This window comes from Rhinolophus sinicus, chromosome 14 (genome assembly GCF_057876585.1).
Source record: "Rhinolophus sinicus isolate RSI-liver-muscle chromosome 14, RSI-T2T, whole genome shotgun sequence".
Taxonomy (NCBI): domain Eukaryota; kingdom Metazoa; phylum Chordata; class Mammalia; order Chiroptera; family Rhinolophidae; genus Rhinolophus; species Rhinolophus sinicus.
In genome coordinates this window covers 58222225-58245953 of record NC_142514.1, presented here as the reverse complement: position 1 = coordinate 58245953, position 23729 = coordinate 58222225, and the positions used below count along the sequence as shown (strand labels likewise).

At 35.9% G+C, this 23729-nt stretch overlaps 1 protein-coding gene across 1 annotated transcript; it reads right to left on the bottom strand.

Annotated features, from left to right (window-relative positions):
* Nucleotides 1–301: 301 nt before the first annotated feature.
* On the bottom strand, nt 302–20122 carry IFI44 (interferon induced protein 44). Its single transcript, XM_019743320.3, has 10 exons — nt 19983–20122; nt 19280–19740; nt 9960–9996; nt 8794–8989; nt 8484–8630; nt 4325–4496; nt 3167–3267; nt 1498–1672; nt 997–1044; nt 302–609 (listed from the first exon to the last, which is right to left on the bottom strand). The coding sequence occupies exons 2-9, from the start codon at nt 19728–19730 to the stop codon at nt 1019–1021; spliced, it is 1305 nt and encodes a 434-aa protein (XP_019598879.3). The 5' UTR covers nt 19731–19740; nt 19983–20122; the 3' UTR covers nt 302–609; nt 997–1018.
* Between the last annotated feature and the right edge of the window lie 3607 nt (nt 20123–23729).

Sequence of the window (23729 nt, the reverse complement as noted above, 5' to 3'; positions counted from 1 at the left end):
ATAGGTGTAATTGATAGAGTAATCAAACTATTGTCCCTTTCAGTTTTAGTCTTATGGAACTCATTAATCACTACATCCTGAAAGAGGGGTTTAGATACTAAACAATGGCTTTAGATTAAAGGAAGAATACAACATTGATTGGGGGACCCAAAGAGAACAAAATCAGGTATTTTAGTAAAATAAGATAACAAGGCAAAATTCGGATGACATGGGCGAAAATCGAAAGATGCTGACAAGTCATATTAAAATAATTTTTTTCCCAAATCACTCACACACACACACACACACACACACGTTAGAGTCAGGTTTTATAAGAAGAAACTTTAATTTTTCACAGATACAGAACATAAATCAAAAAAATTATGATTTTTTAATAATCTTTAAATCCCTTTATTCCTAATCATTTATAGATATTATAATGTTTTGTGAATCTTCATCCCTGCCATAAGTAAAATACACCCTTCATTTCCAGCTACTTCTCTTTATCCTGTGTTTCCTCATTTTTTAATTTTTGCTCTTCTATGATGTGACAAAAATTATTAATGTGTGAAGGGTTCACATAGTCATTTTCTTCTCTTGCACACCTGGTAAGTTACTTGCTTCTGATATCTGAGAAATGAGAAACAAAATATTCTTAATGGATTATTTAAGGGACAGTAACCAGAAGGAAGGGAAACACTGGGCTACTGGAGGTCTAAGCTAATCTTGATTTTAAGTGCATGCACCATGAGGAGAGAAGAAATGGAGAAACCAAGATGGCACAGTCAGGACAGCAAAGTTAGTAGTATGAGAGTATCCCAGTAGTTTGAGTGAGAGAACTAGTGAGGATATGATATTCTAACTTGATTTTCCACAAACAAAAATAAGATTTGAGTATAAATTGAAACTTCTGTCCGATCTTTGATTGGAACTGTGCAACACATATTGCGCACAGTTTGATAACAGAGAATATACATAATGCTAAAATCTGAGCCCATGAATATAAAAGGCACATACCTCATATCACCGACCACACGCATTAAGAGGTACTCAGAGGTGGGCGATCTGTCAAAACAGTTAAGTGAAAAAAGGCAAAAGTATAAGGTCCCAAGGAAGGAGCAAATAAACAAAGATCACATCTGATCAGAAATAATGCTAATCCAATCCAGTTCTAATTACAAAGCAAAGAAGGACATATTGTTAGAAGAGGGCAAGGATACAGCCAGGGATATTCAAACAGTGGGAATGACAGAAGTGCATCATTCTAAAAATCTCATCTTCAGACGAGAGGGAAGAAATGTAGTGCAAATCCTCTAGGTTGTACCCTGGGTGGGGGTGGAGGTATCAGGAAACGTGAAGGGAAAAAAAATGCATCCAGCCAATGGTCTAAATGGCAGGATTATTCATAGGGCAGCAACCCACAGAGACATAGCAAATTGCCATGTACCCAATAGATCCAAACAGGAAGTAGCCACAAAACTGACACCTTCAAGTTTCTACACCACCAAATTCATCTACCTGTTTCCTCAGGAGGCAAATCCTCTAAGAAATCATCTGCAGCCCACAGCATCTGTCTCAGTGCAGAGAGGATCAGAACGTCCATTACAGGGTCCAGATCCCACTCCGAGGTGTAATTACTGACCACCAAGATGTCAGAAAGAGCAAATCCAAGTTTTTCGTGGACTGCCTCTAGCTGTAATGCAGAAATTAAAACCCAGAAATCATAAAACAGTGAAAAATACTATTTTATGTCAATATAAATTATGATAGCAATAAGAAAAGGTAGGAGCTTGGCAGTATTTTTCCTGTTGGGGAAAATGGAGATTGAGATCTGGCCCCATAAAGGGCTTTTTAAAATGCACTTCACAAGTCAAGTTCTAATGTCACTACTAATTTTCATTTAGAATACACATAGTAGATTCAATATCAATTAGAAATGAAGGTAACTAATAGTTCTATAGAAACTAGTTTGAAATGGAAGCATTTTTAATACCCTTATACTAAGTCTACAATTTATCTTAGTTTCCTTTTAAAAATCATTCTTAGTATAAGTCGATTTTACCAGAGTCATTTAATGCTCACGTTTAATTCTTGCTTAGATTAGTTTATGTGTGGAACCAGACTGCCTGGGTTCAATATGGGGCTCTGTGACTTCTTAGCCTTGTCAATAAACATTGGCAAATGCTTTCCTTTGTGTGCTTTTGTTTTTTTCATCTATAAAATATGGCAATGACAGTGCCCGATTTATAAGGTTGTTATAAGTATTAAATAAGAAAATCTATCACATATTTAGTATTCAACAAATATTAGCTATCATTCATTCTCCCAACTGGTGTTCCCACCTCCAGGTTCCCTTTGACTCTAATCTATTCTGCTCATAGGTGACAGATTAATTTTCGTGAAGCTTAATTTGGTAATATCACTATTTTAAAAATTTGCTATGATTCTCCATCATGCACCTAATTAAGTAAAATCACCTCATGTGATAGTTACTTTCTTACTTTATCTTCCCCTACAAGGATACAGCACTCCACTAAACTGAACAGCCCCAAGTTTCCCGGACATGCTTCCTTTTCCTGCATGGATGTATATGTATGCTGTCCCCATGACCTGAATTCTTTCCCCTTGTGTCTTTTCACTTCCTGAAATACCCCTCCTCCTTGAAAGCCATTCCCAGTGACACTCCAGTCATGAAATCTTCCCCCACCGTCTTTAACACAATATTTTCCCCCTCTAAACTTTCAAACCATTTTATTTTTAGTTATTTCATGATATTTATCATACTCAATCATATCATGTTCTTTTGTCAACTTTTTCTCATCCTATTCCTCTATCCCCTCACTTCTACCTATAAATTTGTAAGCTTTTTAGTGCAGGAGAATTGTTTTAACTATCTGTATATCTGATTAGAGATTATCACCCTGGCCCAATCATTAAAGGTAATCAACAAATATTTGTTGGATTGAACTTAACTAAGTTGTGATAAATGGAATTATTTGTGTCAATGTAAAGATAAATAAATAATTTGTTTTTAAAACTTGGGAAGTGAGTCTGGATTATCCAAACAATTGTTTCAATTCTTCTTAAACTCCATTGGTTTCTATTTTTATTTTTATACATAGTAATAGCATGTGATTATAGTGACATATTCCATAAAATGTGTTTACAAAAGGACATCATTCATTACCTTGAGCTTCACAGGCATACATCTGTATATGTCTATAAGGTCTCCTTTCCTAATCAGAGTCATGCTATCCACATTAGTCAGCAAAACCACATGTGCCATACCTATGCCAAACAGATAATATATTGATTTTAATCATTATAGGCAGCATCAATATTTTTCAGTTAATTAGCTATCAATTGCACAATAGGCTACTTATGGAACAATTTCAGAGATCTGGGAGGGTCCCCATACCCCACAAAAAGTTACCCTGAACGATTCATTAGTACTTGGAATTTTTCTGACATAGGAAGTCCCTTGCATTTTCTTCTATGGTATGAAATCAGGCTTCATATGAAGCCACATCTCGGAAGAGATAACTAAAATGTGTTACAATATTGCTGATTGATTTCATATCCTGTCCTACAGCTGTGTTTTTATGCAGACTAGAGAAAAGGCCGAAGGGCTCTATAAAAAGATGGGGAAGAAGTGGCCTCAAGAAGACATAGAATATGTCAAAATATCAAAACTAAACTGCTCTTATGTCACAATGTTAGCAGGCACCTCCCTGCATACCACCCTTGCAAGGTTTTAATTTTCAGTAAGCAAGTAAGTCAATCACTCCCTGCTTCTAACTTAATCCAAGTTGTGATAAACTGGCTCTTTCCCGAACAGAATGGCTAATAAGGCCAAGAAAAGCCAGTGTGGGGCATCTTAAGTCCCTTATCCTTTTTACCTTCTCCAAAGCCTTTGTGCTACCTCTCGTTAACAAACAGTTTACTTCCCTGCCTCTTTTTCTTACCAAAATGTTCTTTTCCACTTTCTAATCCTTTAAGGTTCAGGAGTAAGTCTAAGGCTCTTGGAAAATAAATGCTTGCTAGGATGCATCGGTAGCCCATAATGAGGGCTGTGCTAAATTCTTCATGTACTTTAATTTGTTTAATCCTTGCAATAATTCTCTTTTAGGTAGGTGCTATTATTATACTAATTTTATAGATTAGGAAACTGAGGCATAGAGCACTGAAGTCACTTGTGAAAAGTCCTACAGCTCATCAGTGAATGAACCATGCTGATGGGCCAGGGAAGATTTAAATATGAAATTTCTTAAGTTCTTCATCCTGTTCAAAAATCATTCTACAATATAATCAATAACCCTTATAAGTAAAGTGGAATGAGACTCACCACACTTTATCATCTCTCTTCGAATTCTTTTGATCTTTGCCACCATCTCACTAGATAGATCTTCAACAGAGTTGGCGTCCAATACTATTGCCACACAATGGATTCTGTCCTGCAGCAATGGGAAGTCATTCCAGTTACCATGACCTGGTGTGATTGGTTTCATGAAATTAAACTGTAAGGTAAAAATAAATGGATGTTTTAATTCAATGAATATTTATGAGCATATACTATATACTTAGTACTTTGCATGTGAATAAAACAGTGAATAAAACAAAAAATCTCTAATAATAGGAGGCTAACAATCTAGTAGTGAAAACAGTCATTATGCAAGTAGCTAGAAGTCCTTTTGTATAGTCAGGAAAAGCTCCTGTGTGGAAGGGATATGTAATATGAAGCTAAAAGAAATAGAGGTGTTAATCTAAATAAGAAATAAGAATATGGCAGAAAGTGTTCTAGATAGAAGAAGCAATGTGGGCAAAAGTGGACGTGAGAGCATTTAGAAAGAAATCTGGTATCATCAGGCAGAATCCTAAGCAGGGAAGTGGTTGAAAATGAGATGCATTTACTCTTAAACTACCAATCCCCCTGCTGGGCATCTGTCACAGATATACTGGCAAACATGCAAAATGATGTATGTATAGGCTATTAATTTCAGGACTATTTGTAGCAGCAAAATTCTGATACATCAATAACATATAGTATTCTATTACATCTCTAAAAAAGAGGGAACCACAAATCTATAAGTATTTTCTTATATATTTAAAAGGGAAGTAAATCATAAATTTTTAAAATGGTTACTTATAGAGAGGGGAGAAATGTATTTAAAGGGGCAGAGAAAGAAGATGGATTCTTTGGATATACCTTATTTTATAGATTTGATTTAAAACTGTATAAATTATAAACAAATATAAAACAAAATTAAGTTTAAAAAGCAATCCCTAAATTGAACTAAACAAGTGAATTTTTGTATCCAATTGGGGTCATAACTACACAGAGAGAAACTATTTCTGATTGACTTTAAAACACAGTAATTTGTATACTCCTACTACATGATACATCCTAAAAACAATATAAAAATTCAGCTAAAATTTTAAAATTGTTTCTAATTTTGATTGCGATTATGTTCTATTGACATTAAATGTAATTATGATTAGGTTTTTCATAGTAGTGTTAGAGATTTTATTCTGAGACTATAGTGAATATTATGTGAGATAAAGCAAATGAGTTGTGCCATGATATTCTATCATCTCTGGTGTCCTTGAGACTAGAGATTTTCTGTTTGCGTAAAGCAGAGACAGAGGCAAGAAAGAAGAGATTAAGTAAAAACGGTTTAGTCCTGAACTTGAATGACGAGTTTCTATATTAATTTTAATGTATTTTATCATAAAATATATATATTTCTTAGCTCTGTTCATTAAAAAAAGCAAGCACCAGTGATCAACCAAGTAGCAATGAACAATTCTAATGACCCAGACTAAGGCTTCTTAAAGATATAACTGATTCAAAGTCTGGGCTGTAAATATACAAGATGTGATTTGGATATGTAGTTACATAAGAAATCAGGAATATAGCAGAGTTTTAGGTGCATTGTCAAAAGGACTCAGGATCAAAATTTCAGAGCCTCCCGCTGGTCAAAGATACTACACTTAACATCAGTATAGAGAAAAACTACAGTGCACTGAAACACATCTAATATGTTCAACTCATGAGTTCCTAACAATAATAAATTAATCACTGGTCAATATTGGCAGATGCAAAGAAACCAACTTATTATTTCAAATGCTTGTAAAAATAAATCAAGGAGATACCCTGCCTCTTCTATATTAACTATACCACTAATAATCAAATGGTAGATGAGGGGAAGTTTCTCTTTCACACAACAAATGAAGAAGAAATGACAGAGGCAGAATATCATTATTTCCACACCCTAATAAATAAAGGGATCTAAGCATTGAATGTTAATGAATACCAATATTAGAAAAGTGAGGAAACTCAAAATTGTGAAAACACACTACACTGTCTATGAAGTAGACTTGAATCTTAATGTGTCTCTACATTCATCTGTCAGTTTTCAGGATGCATAGGAAACTATGGAAAACTACATCAAAGGGTGGAAACAGCAAAGTTCAAACTATGAGGAATTGTACAGAACAACCAAACAGATTTCTTAAAAGATAAATTGCAAGTAAAAATAACAAAAGAGATGGAGGTTAAAAGAGGCTGAATAAATTTTTTAAATCATTTTTCAAAAAAACTGCTTTAAAAGGTGCATGACACTTACAAGAAAATTAGAAATTTGGACATTGGGTAATATTTGATAAATTAAGGAACAATTAAGGAATAATTTCAATGTGATAGAGTACTATGGTTATGTTAAATAAAAGATACACAAGTCCATATATATATATATATATATATATATATATATATATATATATATGCTTAATAAAATATATACAAGTCCATATCTTTTATATCTTGATGATTCTCAAGATATATATTCATTTATGGGTGAAATATTATGATTTCTCAAATTTGTTTCCAAATAATATAGGAGAAGAGAAAGTGGGTAGACATGAAGGAAACAAAAATGGCTATGAGTCAGAAATTCTTGAAGCTGAGCAAATGGAAATTCATTGAATTGTTTTGTCTACTTTTGCTTAAGTTTAAAATTTGCTATAATAAAGTTTTTTGTGGAAAAACAGAATATTTAAAAATAAACTTAACTACTCCTACAAGATAGCTCTATGCTAAAGAATAAAAGAAACTTGCATGAATATAAAAATAAAATATCCTGTGCTTCTGGATAGGAACACTGGATAGGTGAAGATATAAATCAACTTTCAATATAAAATTTTCATGTAATTTCAATCAAAACACTAACAAATAGAATACAAACAATCATATAAAACACAGGCAACTCACTTGGGAAAATATACGTATGAAAATGGTCAAGAAAAACAAATGTAAGAAATGAATACTGACAATTACTTGTTCAGTGAGTTATCAAGACATAATTGATTGTTATTGTAATTAAAACAATTAAACAGTATGGTAATGAATGAACAATATGGTAATGAAAATCATTAAGAAATTGATAAATATATCAATAGAACAAACTAGAGAATACAGAAACTAATCTCTATATTTGGTAGGGTAAAGATGCAAAAGGCATTCAATGAAAGATGTTGCATAACTGACTATTCATTTGGAACAAGGTAAATTAATGAAAAATTAAAGATCTAAATATTTACGAAAAGCATTCAAAAGTTAAAAAAAAACAAAAAACAGACAGACTAAAATGGCTATTCTCTTTAATCTCCCATTTCCTCTTGCCTAGAACATAAACAGTGCTCAGTGTGAACATCTTGAGAGCATGAGTTTGAAAGCCACATGTCCCAGTCAGCTTGGGCTGCTGCTATAACAAATTATGATATTGGGTGGCTTAAACAACAGACATTTGTTTCTCATAGTTCTGGATGTTAGGAAGTCCAAGATCAAGGTGCTGGCAGATTAGGTGTCTGGTAAGAGCCCTCTTCCTAGTGTTTAGACAGCTACCTTCTTACTGTGTGTTATGGCTGAGAGAAAGATCATCTTTCTTGTGCATTTTCTTATAAGGACACTAATCCCATTTATGAGGACTCCACCCTCATGACCTAATCACCTCCCAAAAGCCCCACCTCCAAATATCTTCACATTGTGAATTAGGGCTTCACATATGAATTTTTAAAGGATGCAAACACTGAATCCATAGCCCCTCATGCTGAGGATCTCAGAACAGAAAGTCAGAAGGACCCTTAAAATTAATAACCTCAGAGAGTTGCCACATTAGCCCAAATCTGCCTACCTCCAGACTTCCTGTTACATAAGAAAAATTACTTATGTAAATACATTTATGTAGTTGGAGTTCTGTTTCACATAGCCAAAAGCAATTTAATGTGTAACAACATGCAGAATTGTTATGTCAGCTATGACAGAAGAGACTTTAGATGTTTTAATAATTTGTAAAATAAATATCAAGAAGGAACAAAAGCTCTAGAACAAGTATAGTTTAAGAAAATCAATGTTGATTCACTGTACTAGAGTCCGCTGTCATAAAGGGCAAAAATTAACATTTAAAATATCAATTATAATTTCTGAATAATTAGCCAAATCACACCTGGTATCTGTCAGAAATGTGGCCTTTTAAGATGTGGAGTATGTCACCCATGCACATTCCTTCTTCCTCATCCAGCCCCATTGAGTCACACAAAATAAATGGAAGGGACTTGCCATCCTTCCCATCCTTAATGGAATATGTCCTGTACTGCAGAGGTGAAAAAAAAAAAAGCAACTTTAAGAGTTAATTTTGAAAAAACACCTATACATTGAGATGAAGGCTACATAATGAAGTTGATCAGAAAAAAACTTTTAAAATCTAATGAACTTGAACAAAGAAGCTAAGTCTGAGTGACCTAGAATGAACTCACCTTCTCAGTTATGCCCTTTGTATCAGAGCCCACCAAAGCCTGGTGGGTTACATGGCCTCGGAAAACAGACTTGACTGAGTTGAAAAAGCTAGACTTCCCAGCTCCAATTGGACCCAGGAGCAGAATTCGTGTTTGGTGAACTAGTTCTCTATATGGTTTGTAAGTTCTTAAGGCAGACAATAAGCTCTCCCGGAGCCTGTTTAGACAAGACAATTTTAACAGTTGACTAAGGTTAGACCACAAGATCTTACCATGATTTTTTCTTGAATTCATTTTTTCTGATATATTATTATTTATTTTTGATTAGCAACTTGCCTTCTTATATAAAAAGACATAAAAGTATCTTACCTCAAATCCTATTATAAAAGAAGGAAAAGCAAAAATTATACTTTTTAGCTAGGGTTTCCAGGCGGGAATTCCCACCCGTTCTCAGGAATTTTTTCTCTTTCCCGTTCCCGAATCCCAAGATATAAACTGTTTTCTGTTCTCCACAATGAATCATTTCCACAAAGTGATGACCGATACTACCAACCACCTGGGTTCAAGGAGCCGATTTTCCTGATTTCCCAACCAACTTTTCTTGGGATTCAGGAATGGGAAAGCGAAAAAAATTCACGAGAATGGGCAGAAATTCCCACCCGGGAACCCTATTTTTAGCTAAAGCCATAAAAAGATCTTTCAGATTTGAACAACCAGACCATAAAAACCTAGAAATAAATATCAACTTTGTTAAACATGAAGATAAATTATCAATAATAAACTTCAAAAACTCACAACGTAATATGTGACTTTTGAAGTTTAAGGAAGGAGACCATTTCTAATATGTTCTGGAAGATCATGGCAGGTTTTCCCACCTCCCAACCACCCCTGCCCTACAAGTGGATGAAATGTAACTGCAAGAATTCTAAGCAAAAATATAGGCATACAAATAGTTATTTTCCTGCAAGTATATAAAAACATTAGAAATGTCTTCCCTCTAGTCAGTGTTCTTTTTGTTTGAACATTACTATTACCAAATAGTTTTATGTTTATAGAAATATAGCTTGTCCTTGATGATCCACAAGTTACCTGTCATAATTTGTGCTACCAGTTTTATTGACAGAACCTGCAATAGAATAAATCTAAATTATGAACAGAATAATAGAACATTAAAAACATTGACTTACTCAGTGACCCCTTGTAGCTTCCTTGTGTCCAATAGATCTAGGGAAAAATCAAAGAATAATGAAGATTATAAGTTGTTGAATGATTGGCTGACTGAATGAATGTCAGTGACTGAATTCACTAGGAAAAGACACTAAAAGAGCCTTTCTATGAAAACAGTGCGGTGTGGTGAAAAGCACGTGGAGAAAATTATGACAAATATCCTAGCCATCACCTCATTTGAAGAGGTTACAGCTAGAGGCATGGTGAACACTGCAAAACTATGATGTTAGCAGATCTTTTCTCACCCAATTACTCAGCAGTAGTGTGTGGCTCATTCCTACATGGGAGATGAGGGCTGAGGTCCTTTCTGATTCAGAGAAGCAAGACCTAGAGGTATGGGCAGGCAAGGAAAGACTGGAAATTCTCTGAGATATTTTCTCCTCCATGGTCCAAAAGGTCTGAAAAGGGGTCATGTGCACAGACACAAATGAGAAACCCACAGACATCAGATTTTCTCCAAAATCTACTATCAACAATTGGGGCTCCTAGAACTTATAGTCCAACTGACTTTATTCCTAACTCCACAAGAGTATGTAGGACCTGTGCCTACCCAATCAGAGCACAGTGAGTGATTCAGGGGTGAGCTGAGTACTTCATTTTGACCAATGAGATTCAGGCCCAGAATTCTTTTGTTGCTTGGGAAAGGAGACTCTTTCCACTCATTGTGGATTTAAAATTGAAAGAATTAGGTGTAGTAATGCTGGCAATTCTCTAAAAAAGAAGAATATTGTGTGGAACATTTATAATTATGGCTACGTGTATAGTTAAAATGGAAACCTCTTTAAATTACCAAAAGTAGAAGTAATGAAGATTGTATTCAATGACTACAATATAATAAACCTAGAAAACAACAAGTGTAATCAGACAAAAAAGCAAACTCTTGGAATTTTCAAAAGCATTTTCTTAACTTTAACATCCAAGAGGAAACAACAACAGAAATACACAATTGCAATAATATATAGAAAATAATGTAAGCAATTTTTATATCAACTTTGTGATAAAAGTACATTTCAATAACCACAAAAAAGAAGTAAAGTTTTGAATACAGAAAATAGAAACAGAAAATTAAGGGTATAAATCTTACAAATATATAAAAAAGGAATTAACGAAAAAACAAAGATAAATTTTATAAATAAAAACAGAAAATTTAATATAGTAATTAGCTTAAATATAAATTAATAAAAAGCTAACTAGTCTAATCAAAGATAGACAAATTCACAAAATGTCATACCAGTCACATATCAGATTGGCTACCAATTATAAAACAAATAATACACAGTGTTGGAGAAGATTTAAAGTCCCAGAAACTCACAGTGCTTGTGGTGGTGGGCATTGGTACGACTATACTGGAAACTTTGTCAGTATCTACTGAAGCTGAACATACACATACCCTATAACCCAGCAATTTCATGCTTATATTCTTTGAAAACATGTAAATATGTAAAGCAAAGGACATGTACAAGAACACTTATAGCAGTATTATTTGTGATCTCCCCAAACTGGAAAACCCAAATATCTACCAAACGTGATTTGATTAAAAAAAAAAAAAAAAAGAAAAAAGAAAAAGTGTGATAGAATCATTACAATGGAATACTATATGAAAATGAAAATGAACAAATTACTGCTACAGATAATAATCTGGATGAATCATTAGGGAGGTAGGAGCTAACCTGTGCTACATTCATTCACTGTACCAAGTAACATTCTCAGGGAAAAAAACACTAATGACTTAGTCCAATTTGCTTAAAAATATGTTAATAAATTTATCTCCTGGTAAATAGATCAATGATATTTGCTACAAGGAAAGTATTTATCACTTCAAATCCTTAACAGGATATACTTGGCTAAGAATTACTTGCAGTTAAGTAAATCCAGGTAAAACAGCTTTATGAGTCATGTCTACCTGGACAATGTCATGTGAACTGAATGTCTTAAGTTTGCTCAGGCTGCCATATAAATACCAAGGACTGAATGGCTGAAGTAATAAATGTATTTCTTGTAGTTCTGGAGGCTGAAAAGCCCAAGATCAAGATACTGACAAGGTACTGTATTTTGCCATGTATATTATACACTTTTTTTGCCCAAATTTGTGAGGGAAAAATAAGGATGTGCATTATACATGGGTAGTAGTAATTCTGTATCTATATAAATGTTTTTAATTCATTGATTTATGCTTCTGAGTTAGAAGTGTAACTCTAGAAATAAATAATGATATCCACATGAAAAATAACACCCTGGAATATGATAATCAGTTTTGTTGAACTTACGAGTTCTTGGCCTTCTATAATGCATAAGTATCGTAAATTTGTTACCGATACATAAAATTTCTTGTACTTTGTATCTGTTCTTGTGTTTTGTAATTATTTGTTACATAAAATTTCTTGTACCATAATATGTCAGAAAATAAATGCTAAAATTCCTTTATAATACAAAAAATAAGTACTAAATATAAACAAATAAAAATTTGAATTAAAAAATTAAAAGATTTTTTTTTCCTCTGAAAGTTTGGGTCAAAAATGTAGGTTTGCATTATACACAGCAAAATAAGGTAGATTTCCTTGTAAGTTCTCTTCCTTGGCTTTTGGATGACTGCCATTTATTGACCTCTTTTTGTGTGTGCGTCGGGTGAGAGAAAGAGCTCTCTTGTGTCCCTTCCTATATGGATACTGATTCTATCAAATGAAGGCCCCACTCTCATGACCATATTTAATCTCAGTTACTTCTTCTGAGACCCTCATCTCCAAGTATAGTCACATTGGGGATTAAGGCATCAATATATGGATTTTGGGAGAATGCAGTTCAGTCCATAGCATTGGCATGTAAATGTTTGATAACCTAAGTACCATCTAATATGTAAGGTGGCCCATGAACTTCAGTTAAAAACTCAGCCTGTTGTTCTTAGCCAGAAAGCATATGTCTAATATGGGAAGGAAGGATCTGGGAGCCACACAGAATATCTTGGTATTCTTTGTCTTCTCTGAGTATTGTTATTGCCTTTATCCCTGAAATTATTAGTAAAACTTGATACTGGTAAGATATCTGATTTTTAGGGGTCTGATTTTATAATCCAATCCCTTGTAACAGCTCAATCTCTCAAACACAATATTGAATGAAATAGGATAGACACAAAACAGCACATACTGTGTTATGATTTATATGAAATTCAAAAATAAGAAGTATGTATTAATGTTGGTATGAGACAGAATATAGTAACCTTTGGTTGGTAATAACTGAGAAGAGTCATAAAGGAGTCTTCTGAAATGATGGTGATAATCTAGTCCTTTATTCAAGTAGTGATTACATGAATGTGTCCAATTTGTAAAAGTTTGTCAATTGGTACACTTATCAGTTGTGCATTTCTCTGTTTATATGTTACACTTCAATAGAAAGTTTACTTAAGTGACACAGGATAGTCAGCATCATAACATGTCCAAGTAAATTTACCAGACTTCAACAAAAGTTTTTTTTAAATTATTTGGGCAGCCAGGAAGAAAGATCAAATCACTCAAAGGGAAACAAACAAACAAACAAAAATAAATAAATAAATAAATAAATAAATAAATAAATAAATAAATAAATAGTTGAGATCCAAGTTGGCAATGTAAATAAACTCTATGCCTGCTTCCTTCTGTGAACACATTAAAATTATGACTAAATTATAAAACAATCAACTGGGAGAATCATTCAAAGTCTAGCTGAACAGAAGTTTTAAAACTAAGGATATAGAGAAAAAAACACATCCAGACTGGTAGGAGGGGCGGAGAAGTAAAACAGGCCCCCAAACTCTGTGTGGCAGCTAAGGATCAGGAGGAATATCTCGGCCACGGAGATTCTCCCTGGAAGAGTGAGAAACCCCAGCCCCACAACCGGCTCCCCTGTCTCAAGTACTTGTGCTGGGAAGAGGAGCCCCCATAATATCTGGCTGTGGAAAACAGTGGGGTTCTGTCCCCTGGGTAAGATGGAAGGCTGCGGGAAACACCAGTGTCCTCTTAAAGAGCCCACACACAGACTCACTCACTTGCAGGTACTCACCCTAGGCACTGGTGAAGGGACAGTGACTCAGGGAACAACAGTGTCATACAAGGGGCAGACTGAGATGTGTGGCTTCTCAGTCACATGGCTGGAGGACTGTCGCCATTTTCCCTGTCTCCTGTGCAGCCTGCAGGCAGATGCCATCTTTCCTGTGTTGAATTTTCCCCCACAGGGCTAAAGCTATATCTGATTGGTCTGGTGAGCTCCACTTACTCCACTCTGCTGACTCACTAAGGCCCTGTCCCTCCCAACTCCCATAACACCTAAGGCACTGTTGAGAAGCCAGTACTACCCATGTTTCACTCTTCCTTTGAAAACTATCGGAGTCCCTGGGCCCCAAATGGGCAGTGACTAGCCTCAGTGTGCTCAGAGACTTTTGCTAAGTAGCTCCAGTCTCAGGACTGGCACCAAACCAAAATCTACATTAACCTGGTGATCACAACTCTTCCTGCTCTGGTGACTCCCTGAGATCCTGCCTCACCCAACTTGTATAACACATGAGACTTTATTAGTGGTTGAGCTTTAAGGGGGTCAGGAGGTGGCAGCAGACCTCAATGTGTCCTGACTTCTTGCAGAGCTACCCAGGCCCGCTACTGTTGGCAGATGTCCTCAGTTCACAGTGTGGCCTCTCCCACATGCTTCCAGGGTTAGCACAGGCAGCAAACAACAACAGATCACTTTGTACCTCCTACCAGGTAATCCCCAGCCAGTCAAATGCACTGTGATTGCAACGGAGCCCTTTGCAAGAGGTCCCAGAACCAACATACTTGAAATCTGGCTTCAGACCACAGCTAAGCATTACCCAATTAGCCCCACAAGTGGCACATACAAAGGATAGTCCCAACAGGCACCAGGGCCCACTGGGGTAAATCCCACTCAGTGGGGTAAGCCCCCCCTCCACAGCAGCCCATAAACTGTGGACATGGCCAAACCCCACAGCCAACCAACCTGAGGGTCAATCCCACTGATGTACCAATAGCAATCAGGCTCAACTATAACAGGAGGGCACACACAACAAACAGTCCTGGAGCAGGTGACCAGAGAGACTGTGCCAGGGCTCCATGGGGTACCTACTACATAAGGCCACCTGGCCAAGACTCAGAGAAATAGCAGATCTAGAGACAGCCAAAATGAGGAAACAAAGAAATATACCCCAAAAGAAAGAACAGAAGAAAACTCCAGAGAAAAAAAAAAAAAACTAAACAAAATGGAGGCAACCAACCTACCAGATACAGAGTTCAAAACAATGGTTATAATGATGCTCAAGGAACTTAGTGAGAACTTCAACAGAGAGATAGCAAGCATAAAAAGGACATAGAAACCATAAAAAAAAAGAACCATTCAGAAGTGAAGAATACAATAACTGAAATGAAGAATTCAAGAGAAGGAATCACCAAGACACTAGATGAAGCAGATGATCAAATCAGCAATTTGAAGATAAGACAGCAGAAAACATCCAATCAGAAAAAAAAAAAAAAAAAAAAAAAAAAAAAATTTAAAAATGAGGATAGTTTAAAAGACCTCTAGGACAACATCAAATGTAACAACATTCACATAGTAGGAGTACCAGAAGGAGAAGAGAGAATGCAAGGAATTGAGAACGTACTTGAGGAAATAATGACTGAAAACTTTCCTAACCTGGTAAAGGAAATAGACACACAAGACCAGGAATCACAGAGAGTCTAAAACAAGATGAACCCATACAGGCCCACACCAAGATACATTATAATTAAAATGGCAAATGTAAAGACAAAGAGAATCCTAAAGGCAGCAAGAGAAAGGCAACTAGTAATTTATAAGGGAATTCCCATAAGATTTCCCACTGATTTCTCAACAGAAACTTTACAGGCCAGAAGAGATTGGCATGAAGTATTCAATGTACTGTGTTTCCCCAAAAATAAGACCTAGTGGGACAATCAGCTCTAATGTATCTTTTAGGAGCAAAAATTAATATAAGACCTGGTCTTATTTTACTATAATATAAAACTGGGTCTTTAATATAATATAACGTAATACAATACAATATAATATAATAATAATATATTATAATGCCTGGTCTTATATTAATTTTTGCTCCAAAAGATACATTAGAGCTGATTGTCTGGCTAGGTCTTATTTTCGGGAAACAGGGTAATAAAAAGCAAGGACCTACAACCAAGGGTACTCTACCCAGCAAGGCCATCATTTAAAATCGAAGGACAGATGAAGAGCTTCCCAGACAAGAAAAAGCTAAAGGAGTTCATCACCATCACCACCAAGTCAGCATTACAAGTAATGTTAGAGGGACTTCTTTAAGACAGGGAAAAAAAAAAAAATCAAATCAAATCAAAATTATAAATAATACAATGGCAATAGCTACATATCTATCAATGATTACTTTCAATGTAAATGGATTAAAAGCTCCAACCAAAAATAAATAAATAAATAAGGGGGCTGAATGGACAAGAAAACAAAACCCGTATATATGCTGCCTACAAGAGACTCACTTCAGATTAAAAGACACACATAGATGGAAAGTAAAAGATATTTCATGAAACTGGAAACAAACAAAAAAACTTTGGTAGCAATACTTAAACCAGACAAAACAGAATTTAAAACAAAGGCTGTAACAAGAGACGAAGAAGAAGGACCCAGTAATCCCACATCTAGGTATTTATACAAAGAAACCTAAAACTCTATTTGAGGGGAACTCTGCATCCATATGTTCACTGCAACGTTGTTTACAATGGCCAAGATTTGGAGGCAGCCTGGGTGTCTGTTGATGGAAGAATGGATAAAGAGGAGGTAGTACATGTATACAATGGAATATTACTCAGCCATGAAAGGGAACGGGTTTTGGCCATCTGTAGCACTGTGGATGGACCTGGAAGTACTGTGCTAAGTGGAGTGTCAGACAGAGAAAGACAGATGCAATGTGATTTTACTTATATATGGAATCTAAAGAACAACAACAATAGCAAAAAAAAAAAAAAAAAAAGACCCCATGGATACAGAAAACATTTTTATGGCTGTCAGATTTTATGGGGATTGGAGATGTGGGTGAAAAAAAGCAAAAGGATTAAGAAGAAAAATTGGTTGTTAAAAAGTAATTATGGGGATATATAGTATAGCATAAGGAATATAGTCAATAATATTGTAATAACTATGTATGGTGTCAGATGGGTACTAGATTTCTTGGGGTGATAGATGGGAGAGTATTGGGGAGCAGGGTGAAAAAGGTGAAGGGATTAAGAAGTACAAATCGGTAGTTACAAACTAGTCATGGGGATGTAAAACATAGGAAGTATAATCAATAATATGATAATATGGGTACTAGACTAGTCAGGGGATCAACTCTTAAATTATACAAATGTCTAACCCCTCTGCTGTATGCCTGAAATTAATCTAAAATAATTGAATGTCAACTGTAATTTAAAAAATTTAAGAAGTGGAGGGGAAGGTGAAGGGGAATAAGAGGTCCAAATTTCCAGGTATAAAACAATTAGGTCATGGGAATGTAATATACAGCATAGGGAATATAGTCAATAATATTGCGATAGCATAGTACAGTCAGATGGTTGCTGGACTTATAATAATGATCACTTCTTTAAGTATGTAAATGTTGAGTAACTATGGTTACTCCTGAAATTAATATAATATTGTATGTTAGTTATATTTTTAATAAAAATCTTTTAAAATAAATCTGGCCTTAGATTTTCCACGGCTGTGGAAACTTATCCCTGAAACATCAATGCTGTGGAAACTTATCCCTGAAACAAAAGGTGATCCAACAATGATGTACTCTGATAGCAATTCAAGTATAAAGACTCTAGATATTAATAGTTAGTTTGGAACATGCAAATCTTCAAGGAATATTATTCCCTGGAGCCCCTCTTTTAAATGAATAAATATTTCACAGAAGAAATGTGAATGGCCAATATACATAGACTTGTTAGTTATCAGGGATAAGCAAAAAAGAGAGAATGAGAGAGAGAGAGAATCTTTTGACCATGAATTGGCAAATATTCTAAAGTTTGATAACATCAAAGATTGGCAAGGACATGGGGAAATGGGCATTCTACAACACTTTTGGGGATAGTATAGACACCTGAAGCTTTTGAAAGATGTCTATAGAAATGCAAATGTACATAACCATTAAACAGCAATTCCACTTCCAGGAAGTTTCCCTAAAAGAGTATTTTTGTGCACAGTTACATGCATAAAGATATGACAGGGACATTGTTTATAACAGCAAATGTTGGAAACAATTTAAATGTTCGTTAGTGAAAAACAACTGAATGAGTTTTGGTCTTTTGAGGTCTGACAATGAAGTTCGTGAACTTATTGCAACGATGTTGCTAACCTTTTTTGCTATCTGAGGGATTATTCATTATGAATTTGTACCAACTGGACAAACACTTAGCCAAGTTTACTACTTGGAAGTGCTGAAAACGGTGCATGAAAAAGTTAGATGACCTAAAGTTTCTGCCAACAATTCATGGTTCTTGCATCACGACAATGCACCAGCTCACACGGCACTGTCTGTGAGGGAGTTTTTAGCCAGTAAACAAATAACTGTATTGGAACATCTTCCCTCCTCACCTGATCTGGACCCAATGACTTCTTTCTTTACCCGAAAATAAAGGAAATAGTGAAAGGAAGACATTTTGATGACATTCAGGACATCAGGGGTAATATGCGACAACAGCTCTGATGGCCATTCCAGAACAAGTTCCAAAATTGCTTTGAAGGGCAGACTAGGCACTGTCATCAGTGCATAGCTTCCCAAGGAGAGAACTTCGAAGGTGACCTTAGTGATATTCAGCAATGAGGTATGTAGCACTTTTCCTAGAATGAGTTTGTGAACTTAATTGTCAGAACTCATATAGTGAAATAGAATCAGAAAGGATCCAGTACCAATCAGGAGTTCAAGTTCTGATTTTTTTTTTTCAAGAGAGTCACGCAATCTTTATGTTCCCACCCCCGTCTCTCTCTGTCTCTCTCTGTTTCTCTCTCTGTCTCTCCTCCTTCCACATTGCCTCCTCCTCCCCAACCCTTTCCCACACACAAACACACTCCAAGAAACTCTATATGTGCTACTTTTGACCATGGGTGTATTATACCAAACAATTTGTGGCCAGGTTTCAGTCTGAGTCACCCGGAGATAAGAACAAGTAGAAAGGCCCTTTTTCCTTAAAGAGATGGGCCAGCTTACACTCTCCAAATATGCAGGAGAAAACTTTATATAAAGTTATCTGGTTAAACTTACCTTCACATCGAAAAACTTCACATTCTTGGAAGGAAATATTCTGGCATTCAGGTAGGTTTAATTTTTTAATTATTTTTAAGTCCATAGTCACCTTTTGTGTCCATAGATTTATGTAGAATTCCAAATCCTTAGGCTTACACACAGTTTTACCAAATAATTTAACTAGTTTATATGGTCCTATGTTACATGATGAAATTTTAGTCTCTTGAAAGGCAAACAGCAGGATGGAAACTGGTGTTTCTCTCTGGTAATTCTCCGACACATATGCCCCAATAACATGATCACCATAAATCAGTATTAGAATAGGTCCTTGATTACAGAATATCTCAAACAAACTGCTAAGAGAGATTTCATGGACACTAGCCTTAGAGAGAAGGCTAAACTTCTTTCCTCCCAAACCAATCTGCAGTTTCTTTTCTTGCATCCATGTCAAAGAAGTTGTCATTGCCATATTTCTCAACCTAGTGAAAATCAAATATATTTTCCATAAATATTGAAAAACAGGTATATACTGTCACAATACTTGCATTTATGTCTCTTATTTACAGAAGTGAGTAAACAAAGGGTAAATAGCAAGAAAAATTATTAACCAATTGTTCATTCTAAATAATAATTTTTAAAGATTGAAAAATAAAACACACACGCACACACACACCATTGTTTGTAAGTGGCTAGGAAAAGTGGAAAGCAGAAAGTCATTTACCTGTTTGTAGAATCTGTGCGAGGCCTGAAGCTGAGGGTAGCTGCTCTATCTGGACAGCTAGGCAGGCATAAAATGATAGCAGAAAATTCTTTAGCAACCTCGAGTCTTCAGACTCAGGAAAGGAAACTGAAACTCAGCGTGACCCAGCCCAGTTGACAGTGTGCCAACTTCCCTCTATGAGGCAACATAAACGGATCAAGTTCATTTTAGATAATAAAGTCATATAAAAACAATATTGGGAGAATTATAGTCAGATGGGGAAAAAAACCTAAAAGGTCATTATATTTTAAGTAATTTTTAAAGTTTTTTTATAAAGAAAATTAAATCAATTCCTGTATGTGAATGTACAAAAAAGTGATGTCTATTCTAACTCCAGAACATGTCTCAGACTCATCCACTTCCCTTGATTTCTTCTATCAATTTATTCTAAACCAACATACATCCTCATGTAAATTGTGATAAGTCTCCTAATTGGTTCCTTTGCTTTTCTGCTTCCCCCCAATCCATTTTCCTTAACACAGCCAGAATCAACTTTGTTTGTAAAATGTATACTAAATCATGTCAATCTCTCACTAAAAACCCTTCTCTAACTTCACATTGTTGGGTGTCACAAACTTGTGTCCTACAGGCTGAATACCGCATGCAGATCTGTTTTGCAGAGCCAACACAATTCCTTTTCTTTTATGCGTTTAATTTTAAATTTGAATGCTTTAGCATCGTTGAGTATCCATGCTCCAGTTCCTCATTGTCTTCACAAATCCCCTATTCCTGGTTCTGGATAAATTTAAATTACCTGCCTGGCCCAGAAAGGAATTTAAGTTTTCAGTCTATTAAAAACCAACAGCAACAGCAAATTAAAATGTTTTAAGCAGCTTTTGGGTATTATTTACTCATCTAAAAAAATACCAGAAGTTATTATATGTTTATTATTTTCCAGGCACTTTAAATATATTTCATTTATTCATTTCAATAAACTTAGAGAAAGATATTAATATTAGCTCTAGTTTTCAGATAAATAAACAGAATTTTGCAGTTAAATAACTTGTCAAAAGTCATTCTGCTATTGAATGGCAGAGCCAATACTTGAACTATAATGCAAATAAGATGGATGATGGTTTCTCAGGTACACACATTTGTTAAACCTCATCAAATTATACACTTTCAGCATGTGCAATTTACTATCTCAATTATACCTTATTATAGTTGTTAAAAAAAAAAAAAGTTTTCCAAAGAATATATTGTTACCAAACTCAGGTTCAGCACCGCTTGCCGAAGAGTCCAAAATACGAAAGGAAGAAGGGTTGGTGAGGAGAAAAAGTGTCCTTTATTCTAGCTGCTGGCAGCTAGGGAAGATGGCAGACTCATGTCTAAAAAAACCACCTTCCAACATTATTGATTACAGTCCCCAAAATGACTTTTGTATCCCCATGGCAATCTTGTGGTTATCAACTGTGCTTTCTAATCCCCTCACTTTCCCCTGAGGGGGGTTGTCAAAAGACGGATGATATAAAAGACAGATGATGGTTTCTCAGGTACATACATTTGTTAAAACTGATCTAATTATACACTTTCAACATGTGCAAGGGGGGTTGTGTGAGGGATATAAATGATAAATGTCTAACTATTACACTGTTTTGTGCACCTGAAACTAATTTTAAAAATGTTAAAAAACAAACAAACAAGCAAACAAACAAACGAAAAAAAACCTTCCCTGAGTCAAAATGATTAAGAGGTTTTATAGGCAGGTAAATGGGAAAGAACAAAGGAAAGCAGGGCCTCAAGTTTGGTAGTTGGGAAGTCGCTCTTGGCATCTTCTGAGGCCTCAAGTCTGTCTCAATGTTATGTTAAATCTTACCATCTACAGCCAGAAAGTTATCAGGGAGAACTGCTAGGGAGTTGAGATCATAAGTCCCGAAACCTGGGCACCTGAAGATTAAAGAAGCTACTTTTTTTTTCAGGTTAGGATGTTAACTGTAAGTGGAAAAGGCCTGTGTAAATGAAGAAAAGGTGTAGTGGAGAGATAAGACAGAGAGAGAGAGGAGAAAGCCAGAGTAGCGCGGCTTTTCCCATGGGGGGGGGGGCAAAGCCCCTTCCCAGATCTTTCTAAGGCAGCTCTTTTTAGGGGTCCCCGCTCGGTTCCACCTGGCTTGAGTTGTTTCCCACGTGGAAATCTTATTCGTCGTTGGCTGCAAACCATCTTTTGGGGACCAGACAGAGAGACATGAGGTGTAAAACATTGAGATAAGCAAAGTCCCAAAGAGGCACAGTCTCACAGACTTTTCTCTCCTCAAGGAAAGTCATGGCGGGGTGCGGGCAATCAGCTAGGCTGTTGTGTGACAACAGTTAATTAGTAAGGTATGGGTAGCCTTGAGAAAGGGAACAAACGGAGTTAATTACTGAGGGGAGAGAGAAAGATAAAACAGCTGAATATCAGGATAAATCAAACTGTAAACTGGCTAAGTTTAACTACATTGATCTACCAAGTTTCACCTTTACAATATTACCCTGCTTTTCCCTGTATTGTAAGGAAGTTTGTCATGCCATTAAACTGCCAGGCCACAGTTTAAGGTCAATGACATACATAAACATATTTAAATAATGTGTTTCATGAATATGAAAATAAAAGAAAATAACATTTACAAGATCATTGACCTTCTGCTTGAATAGAAGCTCCTTCCCAAAAGTTATTAATTATCTGTTAACTCCAGTGCCTCTAGCAATGCAAGTTAAGCATCCTGTTTGTGTTGTGAACAATGATTCTTCCATTCATTCTTCTTTGCAGTAAATATTGAATACCTACTATGTGCTTTCACTATTCTGGAGGCTAGCCACATAGCAATAAACAAGATAGATGAAGTTACTGCCCTCGTGAACCCATATTTCTCTCTGGAAGGCAGGCAATTTACATAAACATCATCATCATGCAGGGACTCTGGTCCTGCTCCCTGCACAATAACGCAGAATATGGTCAGGCCGAAAAGGAACACCAACGGAGCCATAGACAGGGTAGTCATACCACTATAGTCTCGCTGGCGGCTGAGTTGGAGATATAGGAAGCAGGCTCCACACGATGTGCAATCCGCGGTCTGCTTCGCTGCCACACAACCAAGCCCCTAGCATAGCCACGGAAGTTATATTAGTGGCTAATGGCTAACTGATTACAGCTAATGGCCAACTAACAGCTGAAGGCCATCTACTACCTGAGCCAGCACCTTTCCACGGGAGATTGTGAGCCTGGAAACTGCTCTCCTGGCTCTGTCCCCATAGTCATCTAGAGAAAAGTGCTATGAGGAAAATAAATGAGAATAAGAGGGAAAGGAGTGATAAGGGAAGGTTTCTGCCACTTTCGATTACACAACCAGGGAAGGTCTGTCTAATGAAATGACATTGGAAAAGAGACCTGAATGGAGTGAAGGAGAAGTCCATAGAAATACCTAGGGGAAGATCATTGTAGGCAGAGAGAAGGGCACGTACAAATAACCTTGGATGGCAGTTTGTTGCAGTAAGGATGTAAATATGGCCGGAGTAGAATAGGTTTGGAGGAGAGTGAGATCAGTGATTACTTTGGTAAGGGAAAGAGTATAGGACAGCTAGAAGGCTATTGCAAATCAGGTGAAAGATGAAAGTCAGATAGAATAAAGTGATATGGTGGAAGCAGTGAAAAGTGCTCAGATTCAGGATGTCTTTAAGGATAAAAGAAAATCAAGAGAACTTATTGCTGGACTAGATATGGAGGTTGGAGAGTCA